Here is a 12,100-nt window from a genome sequence, read left to right as displayed (position 1 = left end):
AACTGATCAGTTTTATCCTAATGCATTCTGAATGGAGAGTCAGTCCTTCAGGATGCATCAGGATGTCTTCAGTTCAGTCATTTTGACTGATCAGGCTTTTCAGAAAACCGTAGCATGTTGTATTTTTACCTCCGGCCAAAAATCCTGAACACTTTGACTGAACGCCGGATCAGGCCTTTTTCCTATTGACTTGCATTAACGCCGGATCTGGCGCTGTGTGTTCAGTCAAAACGGATCCGGCTTTTGCATGTTAAACCCGAAAAATGTGAAAAAAAAGTTAAAGTCCATAAATGGCGGATCCGTTTTTTCCAATGCATTTTTTCATTGTGATCAAAATCCTGATCAGGATTCAAATGTAATCCGTTTTCCCACGTTTTTCCGGATCCGGCAGGCAGTTCCGGTGTCGGAATTGAACGCCGGATTAAAACAACGCTAGTGTAAAAGTAGCCTAACTTTTAACCAAGCTTCAATTGGTCTTCAATGGTCATCGGACCTCCCCTAAGCTGTGTCACTGTATTGGCCTTTTCTATCTGCCCACCTGATCTTTCATCATCTCTCCAGAAGTGATGAAAGGTGCTACATAAAAAAGAGAACTGCTTCTCAGTATAGATCAGTGTTGCTTTCTAAACTTCCAATGTGTTATGACGATCATACAAATATACAGATCTTGTAAGTGGCCTAATCTTTACCTAGTTTTTCATATCCTACAAGAATATTTTCTACGTGTAATGCATGACATTCAGAGGACACTGTAGGATATTTAATTAGGGTACTTCCACTTTCCGGCATTGAGTTCAGTCACAGGAGCTCAATACTAGAAAAAAACTGATCAGTTTTACCCTAATGCATTCTGTTGGGCATTTTCATACGTATACAATATTATCTAATGACATTATAATCAAAATGAATGCTCATCTCATTGCCTTTAAGAATAGGATCAGCTTGAACCAAAGTTATATTATGTGGCTGAGGAAGCCAAGATGAGTTCATGGCAAGTTCAGTCTATATAAAAAAATATATATATAATTGGGAACATAAATGGACATTGTATTTAAAAAGTTAGTGCTACAGATATGAGACCATCTGTTAAGGAGTAAGCCAACTCCCTGAAACATGTCTGTCTGGAGGGGACGTGGTTACTTAATAAGGACTCATGTCCTTGGAGCACACCTGCTGTATGAGCTTCAATTTATATATACATAATTATATTATATATATATATATATATATCTCTGTATGGTATATTTAGTTTACAACATATGTTAATCAATAATTCATATGATGTGTTATCTATGTGTAACAATGTATCGATTTATATATATGTCATACTATGTATTTACCATTTAGAAGGTACAGAAACAACTCAGTAAGTTTAAGTTAATTGGATTTCAAAACAATAGTTATTCATGGGAGTACATAAGTGAAATCTACAAGTTCCGATGCCCAGCATCAAAGCCGCTACATAAAATTTTCATCAAGTCAACCCATATTTCAAAAGATAAGAGAAGACAGTCAACTCCAACTAGTCCAGGATATAGGTAATTAAAAGTGTAAGGAAAATACCTTCCTCAGTGATTTATGGTAGATAGGTCAAAAAGTTCATGTGAAAGTATTATTAGATATTTAATTTTAATGCTTAAAAAGTTGTTATATTCACCTACAGTACCGCAGTGCCATCTGGAGGCAGATGGGCAACATTATATTATTTCATTATTTGTCCTATGCCATATTAGGAGTTGAAATAACGTCATGAGGTTATTAGCATACGAATACACCCACCCTACCTGATTGGGAATCCCTAATCTAAAGGGGATGATTCTTAGATAAGGGGGAAAATAATTATTTGTGTGCGGAGTAGAAGGGGAGAGCGATCAAGAGAAAGAGAGAGGGAGGAGAGGAGAAGTTGAGGTCTATCAAGATGGAAGCCATAATGAGATGCGCTATGATGGACCACCCAGCTTTCCTAGGAGCAGAAGTGAGATTCCTGCTAGGACTTGGTAAGAGACACAGAAAATGATATTTCATTTTATTAAGACTAATTTGATAGTGTGGGTGAAATTATACCATCTAGATTGGCGAATAAATAAATGATTAAATAAATTGATCATCTCCATATTGAGATGTAGTCTTAGGATATTGTGAGGCTTCATTCTACCTGCAGAAGAATCTAGACTCATAATCTAGCAAAGCATTAAATGATTGCTTTTATATATATATATTGATATTGATAGAACATTCTTCGCCAAGCTAAGTGATGGATTCCCACCGGAAAGACGTCAAGTCCTTCCCATTTTAAGATCCTAGATCCCTGTTATTTGTCTTAATAGTCTTACCAAAGTTATATCCTTGGATGGATTTGCCCATCTTGAAGTCATGTGATGTGTAGTTGGTTAGGGGGGGCAGAATGTATTTAGCATTCTATAATGATGTCTAGGATTAGACATGCCCATCCTGATATCATGAGGTTTTCTCTGAACAGAAGTAATGCGTATAACTTATGTTCATACTTTGATATCCTAACCTAATAATATCTTGGTTATAATGTGACAAGTTATTTCCACTCACATGTATTGTTAAGCTTGTAATGCTTTATGTTAACGCTATATATATTCATTTGCATGTATCATTGTGTTTATTTACTTATATATGTTTATAATCTTGTAACCTATAAATCTGCATATTTTTATAATACCTGTGTATTATTGTATAATGCAGAACTACATTTTATCATTAACGTCATCTCACGTCAAAAAGAACCTTTTTATCTGAGGAAATAGTCGGACTCAGATGTGAATTGTATCAATTAGGTTGTCTACAATTCACCAGGTCATGATTTTAAGAATTTATGACAAATTTTATAAATGTTATTTTTTTATGATTAATTATTTTATGACCATAATTAATAATTCTTAATTGAATTATTACCACCCGACAATTCTGAATGGAGAACATTATGTTCAGGATGCATCAGTTCAGTCCCTCTTACGTTTTTTGGACGGAGAAAATACCGCAGCATGCTGCAGCTTTCTCTCCGGCCAAAAATACTGAACATTTGCCGGAATGCCGGATCCGGCATTAATTTACAGGGTGGGCCATTTATATGGATACACCTTAATAAAATGGGAATGGTTGGTGATATTAACTTCCTGTTTGTGGCACATTAGTATATGTGAGGGGGAAAACTTTTCAAGATGGGTGGTGACCATGGTGGCCATTTTGAAGTCGGCCATTTTGAATCCAACTTTTGTTTTTTCAATAGGAAGAGGGTCATGTGACACATCAAACTTATTGGGAATTTCACAAGAAAAACAATGGTGTGCTTGGTTTTAACGTAACTTTATTCTTTCATGAGTTATTTACAAGTTTCTGACCACTTATAAAATGTGTCTAATGTGCTGCCCATTGTGTTGGATTGTCAATGCAACCCTCTTCTCCCACTCTTCACTCACCGATAGCAACACCGCAGGAGAAATGCTAGCACAGGCTTCCAGTATCCGTAGTTTCAGGTGCTGCACATCTCGTATCTTCACAGCATAGACAATTGCCTTCAGATGACCCCAAAGATAAAAGTCTAATGGGGTCAGATCGGGAGACCTTGGGGGCCATTCAACTGGCCCACGACGACCAATCCACTTTCCAGGAAACTGTTCATCTAGGAATGCTCGGACCTGACACCCATAATGTGGTGGTGGGTGCACCATCTTGCTGGAAAAACTCAGGGAACGTGCCAGCTTCAGTGCATAAAGAGGGAAACACATCATCATGTAGCAATTTCGCATATCCAGTGACCCCCTTAGACTTTTATCTTTGGGGTCATCTGAAGGCAATTGTCTATGCTGTGAAGATACGAGATGTGCAGCACCTGAAACTATGGATACTGGAAGCCTGTTCTAGCATTTCTCCTGCGGTGTTGCTATCAGTGTGTGAAAAGTGGGAGAAGAGGGTTGCATTGACAATCCAACACAATGGGCAGCACATTGAACACATTTTATAAGTGGCCAGAAACTTGTAAATAACTCATGAATGAATAAAGTTACGTTAAAACCAAGCACACCATTGTTTTTCTTGTGAAATTCCCAATAAGTTTGATGTGTCACATGACCCTCTTCCTATTGAAAAAAACAAAAGTTGGATTCAAAATGGCAGACTTAAAAATGGCCGCCATGGTCACCACCCATCTTGAAAAGTTTCCCCCCTCACATATACTAATGTTCCACAAACAGGAAGTTAATATCACCAACCATTCCCATTTTTATTAAGGTGTATCCAAATAAATGGCCCACCCTGTACATTGAAGTGTATTAGTGCCGGTTCCGGCATTAAGTGTTCTGGCAAAACGGATTCGGCTTTCCGGTCCATGCATATGCAGACCTTTAAAAATTCAAAAAAAATTCAAATGAATACCGGATCGGTTTTTCCGGATGACACCGGAGAGATGGAACTGCCTGCTGGAATCCTCTGCCACAGGTGTGAAAGTACCCTAAGCTAAAAGTGCCAGAAATGTGGCTCTATTTGCTCCAAAACACTGATGTACACGCTCGCTCTGCACGATATTACTGCACTTGCTTTAAGATGCTTTTTGCCCCTCACTAGACAATAAGGGATGGTTTTGAGGAGGGGCGTGCAATGATGAATTAAAAGTTACATTTTAACCTATTGGGCGCAGGACCACTACAATCTCTTTGAAGATCCTCTATACCTGAGGTCCAGGGGAGGATCCCTGCTGCCCTACATTGGCCATGGACTCTCTATACACCATTTGTCTCTGGTTGAGTTGTATTATTTTTATTTTTTTGCTCTAGGTTTAAATTATTAGACAGGATTAGTAAATCTGCACCTATTATGCTCTTCTACTGCCATAATAAAAGGTCAGTAATAGGAAAGTAATGGAAACTGAGTACATCAGCCTATCTGTAGAATAATACCTATACTAGCACCCAAAAAGGCAGCCCTGCACATGGTTCCTAGAAATGTGGTCACAAACAATGGCATTGTGCCACCAGGATACCGAGCAGCCCATTCATTAATCATTTCCTCAGAAAACCAAGCTGGAGCAGTCACAAAGTTCAAATCAAGTTCCAGTCACTGGCGGCCTTTGTAATGAGAGTTTTTATACTTTACCTCACATTAATATTTTTGCCATGCCATATACTACACAAGATCTACAGCTTTTGGAATAAACATCTAGGACACAAACTACCCAAGTCCAGACTTTCTGCACTGGTCTCCATGGCTAGAACACCTCTAGAACACATGGTCACAATTTAGGTGCCTTGAATTCTATGCATCATTCATGTTTCAGAACAATAAAGCATAACAATGTTGTCGTAAAACAGAAAACCTTATATGGGAGAGGCATCTTGGAATTTGATAGGTTAGTAAAAAAAAAAAAATCAAAAAGGGTCAGAATGGCATAAAAAACAAAAACTGTCGTAGTCACTGAATCTTCGCTGCTCCCATTCAGACACTTCCCAGGTCTCTACTCCAGGTTTCCACTTCCTGGTCCCTCCTGACAAACAGGATATGACTATTCAGCCAATCGGAGATTGATCAATTGGTGAGTATCAATTCTTTGTTTTTTGTCTTATGCCAGCTTGACAGCTTTTTATTTATTTTTTACAGGTAGGACAACCCTTTAATACAAAGCTCCTTGTGAAGGAGAAAAAAAGGCCCCGCTCCCATGTGATTTTACAGTAAAGCTAAGTAGGACCATAGGAAACTCCCAAAATATGACTGTGAATTTTAAGGTTATGAAAAATGCCACTTATTTCCAATATGAAGTCAATTAGTTAAATTCTGTTTGTGCAGTACAGACATTATAACCAAATATATAGGCTTTAGGCTTCATGGGCACGCAAATCATGTCCGATTCTAGTCCGTATTTCAGGCGAGAATAGTCCATTCTGTCGATGAGAGTGAGAAAAATGTGGAATGCACATGGACGGTATCCGGATTAGGCAGATCAAAATATGCACACAGTTGTGTGCATGAGGCCTTAGGATTAGAATGAATCTCATACGGTTGCCACAGAGCCTTTCTCAAGCATAAACCATAAGTGTAATACAAGGTATAAATAGACAAACATGATTAGAGGGTGGAGCAATCAATCAACATAATCGTTATAATATAAATATATAAAAAAAGTGAATACAATGTGATATAACATGATACAGTGTATAGCAATAATTATAAAACGCATGATTACATGTGAATTACAAAAGTTGATGATAATAAAGTGCAAACAATGAATAAAATCCATAAATGACACCAATACATGTCAGCTGCTGTGTGTCATGAGAGATATATATACACTGCTCAAAAAAATAAAGGGAACACTTAAACAACACAATGTAACTCCAAGTCAATCACACTTCTGTGAAATCAAACTGTCCACATAGGAAGCAACACTGAGTGACAATCAATTTCACATGCTGTTGTGCAAATGGGATAGACAACAGGTGGAAATTATAGGCAATTAGCAAGACACCCCCCAATAAAGGAGTGGTTCTGCAGGTGGTAACCACAGACCACTTCTCAGTTCCTATGCTTCCTGGATGATGTTTTGGTCACTTTTGAATGCTGGCGGTGCTTTCACTCTAGTGGTAGCATGAGACGGAGTCTAGAACCCACACAAGTGGCTCAGGTAGTGCAGCTTATCCAGGATGGCACATCAATGCGAGCTGTGGCAAGAAGGTTTGCTGTGTCTGTCAGCTTAGTGTCCAGAGCATGGAGGCACTACCAGGAGACAGACCAGTACATCAGGAGACGTGGAGGAGGCCGTAGGAGGGCAACAACCCAGCAGCAGGACCGCTACCTCTGCCTTTGTGCAAGGAGGAACAGGAGGAGCACTGCCAGAGCCCTGCAAAATGACCTCCAGCAGGCCACAAATGTGCATGTGTCTGCTCAAACGGTCAGAAACAGACTCCATGAGGGTGATATGAGGGCCTGACATCCACAGGTGGGGGTTGTGCTTACAGCCCAACACCGTGCAGGACGTTTGGCATTTGCCAGAGAACACCAAGATTGGCAAATTCCCCACTGGCGCCCTGTGCTCTTCACAGATGAAAGCAGGTTCACACTGAGCACATGTGACAGATGTGACAGAGTCTGGAGACGCCGTGGAGAACGTTCTGCTGCCTGAAACATCCTCCAGCATGACCGGTTTGGCATTGGGTCAGTAATGGTGTGGGGTGGCATTTCTTTGGAGGGCCACACAGCCCTCCATGTGCTCGCCAGAAGTAGCCTGACTGCCATTAGGTACCGAGATGAGATCCTCAGACCCCTTGTGAGACCATATGCTGGTGCGGTTGGCCCTGGGTTCCTCCTAATGCAAGACAATGCTAGACCTCATGTGGCTGGAGTGTGTCAGCAGTTCCTGCAAGACAAAGGCATTGATGCTATGGACTGGCCCGCCCGTTCCCCAGACCTGAATCCAATTGAGCACATCTGGGACATCATGTCTCGCTCTATCCACCAACGTCACGTTGCACCACAGACTGTCCAGGAGTTGGCAGATGCTTTAGTCCAGGTCTGGGAGGAGATCCCTCAGGAGACCGTCCGCCATCTCATCAGGAGCATGCACAGGCGTTGTAGGGAGGTCATACAGGCAAGTGGAGGCCACACACACTACTGAGACTAATTTTGACTTGTTTTAAGGACATTACATCAAAGTTGGATCAGCCTGTAGTGTGTTTTTCCACTTTAATTTTGAGTGTGACTCCAAATCCAGACCTCCATGGGTTAAAAAATTTGATTTCCATTTTTTTATTTTTGTGTGATTTGGTTGTCAGCACATTCAACTATGTAAAGAACAAAGTATTTCAGAAGAATATTTAATTAATTCAGATCTAGGATGTGTTATTTTTGTGTTCCCTTTATTTTTTTGAGCAGTGTATATACACATACATATACACACACACACTCCCCATCATGGAAGCATTGACCCTGCTTCTAGGGGAGCAATACGCCAGTCAGTATACAACATGCTTCGAGGCCACCTGCATTACTTTTTTACTTGCAGCAAACACTTTGTACAGCTCCAAGCCCCTAGAGAACTGGATGATGCAAGTTCCTACCTGTAGAGTTATAATGTCTTGGCGGGTGAAAGGTTCATCAGTCAGTAGGTCTTTGTAACTCTTCGCTTTAATATTTAATTGTTCTACAGCCTGGGTGGGAAAATGTCGTATTTAATTTTATTGCAAGGGTTGAACACATAAACAAACCGATGGGTCTATTAAAGCAAATTGTCTGAAGTCTAATTTTACAAGCGTGTAATATTGCACTGTGCAAAGAGACACCTTGATCTCAGTGCAGAAGTTGTACATTACCTACCATACAGGGTAGGTGTCTGCAGTTACTTACCTCATGGCAGAAGACATTTCCTGTCTTGCTAATGGCCACAATGTGGGAATTATTGGTAAATACAGAGAATAGCACTGGGCAGTGATACTTCCCTATAATAGAAAAGATCTTAGAATAATAATATGTATTACATTAGTATAACACAAAACATGTCACTTTACAGAAACGATGATGGAGTTAGGCTGGATTGTGCCTGTGGTCCAGCCCTCCTCTGGGCTTTCCATTGGCAGTACAGTGATCCCTCAGGACACAATATTTTCAGGATACAATGGTCTTATTTGGCCCATCGTAAGTTGAAACCAGACTCCACATACAATGCCTCAGACTCAGATCCAACCAATCAAGGCCACTTCTCTGGTAAAAAAAAGCTGTATTCGTTGCTAATTATCAGCTATTCCTGACTGCTATATGTAAGGACTTTGTTTATCTGTACTAGTTATCTGCTTATTTTTCTTAAATCATCATTTTCTCTCATCTTGGATGACATTTTGGGGCTTTGGAACCGATTACTCAACTTACAATGGTTTCAACATACAATGGTCGTCCTGGAACCAATGAATATTGTAACTTGAGGGACTTCTGTATATATGTTTGAATTCCCAAAAACTGCATTCAAACATATGACGGCAACAGGTACATTCACTTCAGTGAGACAAACCTCACCTCTGGGCCCTGTTAAACCTGCTTGCTGTGCCCAACAGAATGAGTGGCAGACTGCGCTATCCTGTCCAGCAAATCAGACAGGAATTCAAACCTATATCCTCAACTGAAAGCCCAGTGAGGGGCTACACACAGCTTGAACCCAGCCGCAGAGTAGTCTGAACTAACACAAGTCCTTCATGTAACATCTCAATGGATTGGAGGTCACCACCTGTAGGTCCCTGGTAGATGAAGCTGCAAGATGTAATAGTGGAAGCAGGCTTTTTCAACACAAAGAATATTTCAAAGAAGCTTCTTTTCTTACATTCAGTGCATTAAAATATTTTTTTCTAAATGAACTTAAATCTTGAGCAACCCCTTCAAGTCTTAAAAGGGTTGTCCAAAACTGAAAAAATGCAGACTCAACTTTTTACAGCATCCAGGTTCCAGAACTTTGCTCATGTCCACAGTGGAAGTGGTGGGGTGCGGCATAGCCATATGTGACCACTGCCAGCACATACATGGCCTCAACAATGATGTGTATGTGGACGTCACGTGCTGACGTCAACGCTAAGGCTATTGACTGGCATCAGTCATGTTGATGTATACAGCACATCACCACTTCTGGTCCAGCAGGGAAGGGAGCCACAGCACAGGAACACTGAAAAGGTGAGATCCCTCTTTAAAAAGGTGGCCAGACCACATTTACATTTTTTTCAGTGTTGGAGAACTTATTGTCACAGCATACTTTTCCCCTGACAGAACAGCACTGGTGGTGGACACCAGGTTCCTAAATACAAAACATAGCAGTTATTGTATATGAAATATCTGCACCCAATCACATATGTCTCAGGAGGATATATCTTACAGTATTCTAATTATGATTTGTGCCCTGGTGGCGGGACTGTGGGAGCTCACATAGGCCGGTGCTTTTTCCTATAGTGTGCAAGCATGACCATCACTGATGGTCTACAGGGTGGTCATAACCATGGAAACGAGCAGTGTATAATGTGATGGAAAAATGAATCCAGCCAGCAACGGAAGCAATATGGACAATCACAATACATTAGTAAGTGCCTTGAATTAACTTTCTCTACATAATACATGCTATTTGCTGAAGTGAGACAGCCCATTTAAGAATTAAAATGTTAATAATTACATGAAAGAGGTAGGAAACAAAACAAGCGCAGGTGTTCTATGTATAATAACCCACGGACTCTGTCTGGTAGTCTGAGCATATGCAAATCCACTGCAGACAGGTAAAACCATCATCTAAGTTAACCCTTGAGATAAATATGTGACTAAGGGCTCGTTCACACAAACGTATTTTGCGTTCCGTATACGGAACCACTCTGTGTGCTGTCCGCATCCGTTGCTCTGTTCCGTGGCCTCGCAAAAATTATGAGTCCTGTCCTATTCTTGTCCGTTTTGCGGACAAGAATAGGCATTTCTATAATGGGACTCCTGTTCCGTTCGGCAAAATGCGGAAGGCACACGGGCGTGTGAACAAGCCCTAAAAAGAATAAAGTCATATGAAGAGCCCAAAGTTTATAATACAGCTATGGCCAAACACTGTATTCATACATGCATCATTATACCAAGGTATGCCCTGCTGAAACAGGCACATTAAAGACAACTTACCTTCCTGATTCTTGGCAAAGTTCAGCTTAATAAGGGCTTTGGCTTCCAGTTTCTGCATAAAAGAATAGTAATAATAAGGAATGACTGTGGCCTAGTTAAGTGCAAAAGTCAATGGTCTATAATATCCACCTTTACCTTTTTTATTTTTTATTGCCCCAATGCATCTAAAATGAGAATTAAGGCAACTCTTCAATAGGTTGTAAATAAAAAAATATTTTAAAAAAGGCTACCATTTGTGTCTCCATGGTAACAGACAACAAACTCTGTGTAGTCTGATCCTGCGGTCATTATCTCTGCTATCTTTAACCTACCAAATGTACTTTTTCATGATGTGGGGGACATATTGAAGGAAATATAAACGTCAAGATTAGACTACACGGATTTGTTGTACGTTACCGTGGAGACATAATTTGCGCAGGAGCTTCAGAAACAAAATCTGAAGTGACCTAACCAAAGTTGCTTTATTTTTCATTTTAGAGGCATCGAGACAAAAACATCATATTGATGCATACTATAGGGGAAGCCTGGGCAGATAGCAGTCAGCCAAACTATTATTCAGCAGCCAGCTATCTAATGTCTACCTAGAACCTGTTTTCTCTTGTATTACAACACCGCTCCTTTTACATTCCCCAGTGCTATCATCCATAACCAGCTATGTAACACAGCCAGGTCTGGCACGACAAGCTGTAATAGGTTAACTAATATTAACAATAACTGTATTTCTCATGAGTTTGGTTTTATTGCTGCCCATCTGGCAGGAGGCAAGTTAACTAATGGTAGGGTGGAGAGTCTGTGACCTACTTTCTAAGAAGGGGTTGGTGACTATTCCCTGTAGGGGGTATGCATGACATGTTACTTTTTAGTACACATAGACAGCAGGCCAAAATAGATACTAAATATACTATACCGTCAGAATTTAGAAAAGGGAATGCTCATGCCTGAAATGTGACTCCGTACAGTAATGGATACCTTGTCGAATATCATTCAACTAAGGACACACCTGGCGTAACCATGGCTTAAGTCACATTTCAACATAGCTCAGACTAGGAGGTTGTGACACGGGCCACATACCTGTGGGGCATGAATGAAGCATTTACTGCCTTTTCTCTATGAAGTCTGACTTGTGCACACATGCTTATGCACGCTAATAGAATGCCAGATATCCAAAGCATGCAGAAGGTCAGGGTGGAACGCATAATTATATGGGTGCATATTAATATACCTGTAATATAATATGCCAAAAACTGCTTGAAAAACCAGAATCTTGGATGACCGAATAGGAGGAAACCATATAGGAATCCGGATTAAACAAATAAAGTGGAAGTGTCATACACAGGACAGTATATAATGTAATACAGTGGAAATCAATAGGGGTTAGTAACATTTATTTCGGGGATTTTACCATCTAACTTTTTGACATCTATTAAGATGATGATCTGTTATTGTGTGGCTTTTATTG

At 40.2% G+C, this 12,100-nt stretch overlaps 1 protein-coding gene across 1 annotated transcript in view; it reads right to left on the bottom strand.

The window, feature by feature from the left end:
* The window catches only part of PPIL2 (peptidylprolyl isomerase like 2), a 69,360-nt gene that overhangs the window by 28,624 nt on the left and 28,636 nt on the right, over positions 1 to 12,100 (bottom strand). Inside the window, 3 exon segments of the mRNA XM_040416351.1 lie at positions 8,076 to 8,165; positions 8,362 to 8,453; positions 10,642 to 10,693. Coding sequence (XP_040272285.1) covers positions 8,076 to 8,165; positions 8,362 to 8,453; positions 10,642 to 10,693 — 234 coding nt within the window.

The sequence above is a fragment of the Bufo bufo genome, chromosome 2, assembly GCF_905171765.1.
Source record: "Bufo bufo chromosome 2, aBufBuf1.1, whole genome shotgun sequence".
Taxonomy (NCBI): domain Eukaryota; kingdom Metazoa; phylum Chordata; class Amphibia; order Anura; family Bufonidae; genus Bufo; species Bufo bufo.
Note: the sequence above shows the minus strand (reverse complement) of the source record. Positions and strands in the feature narration are given on the sequence as shown.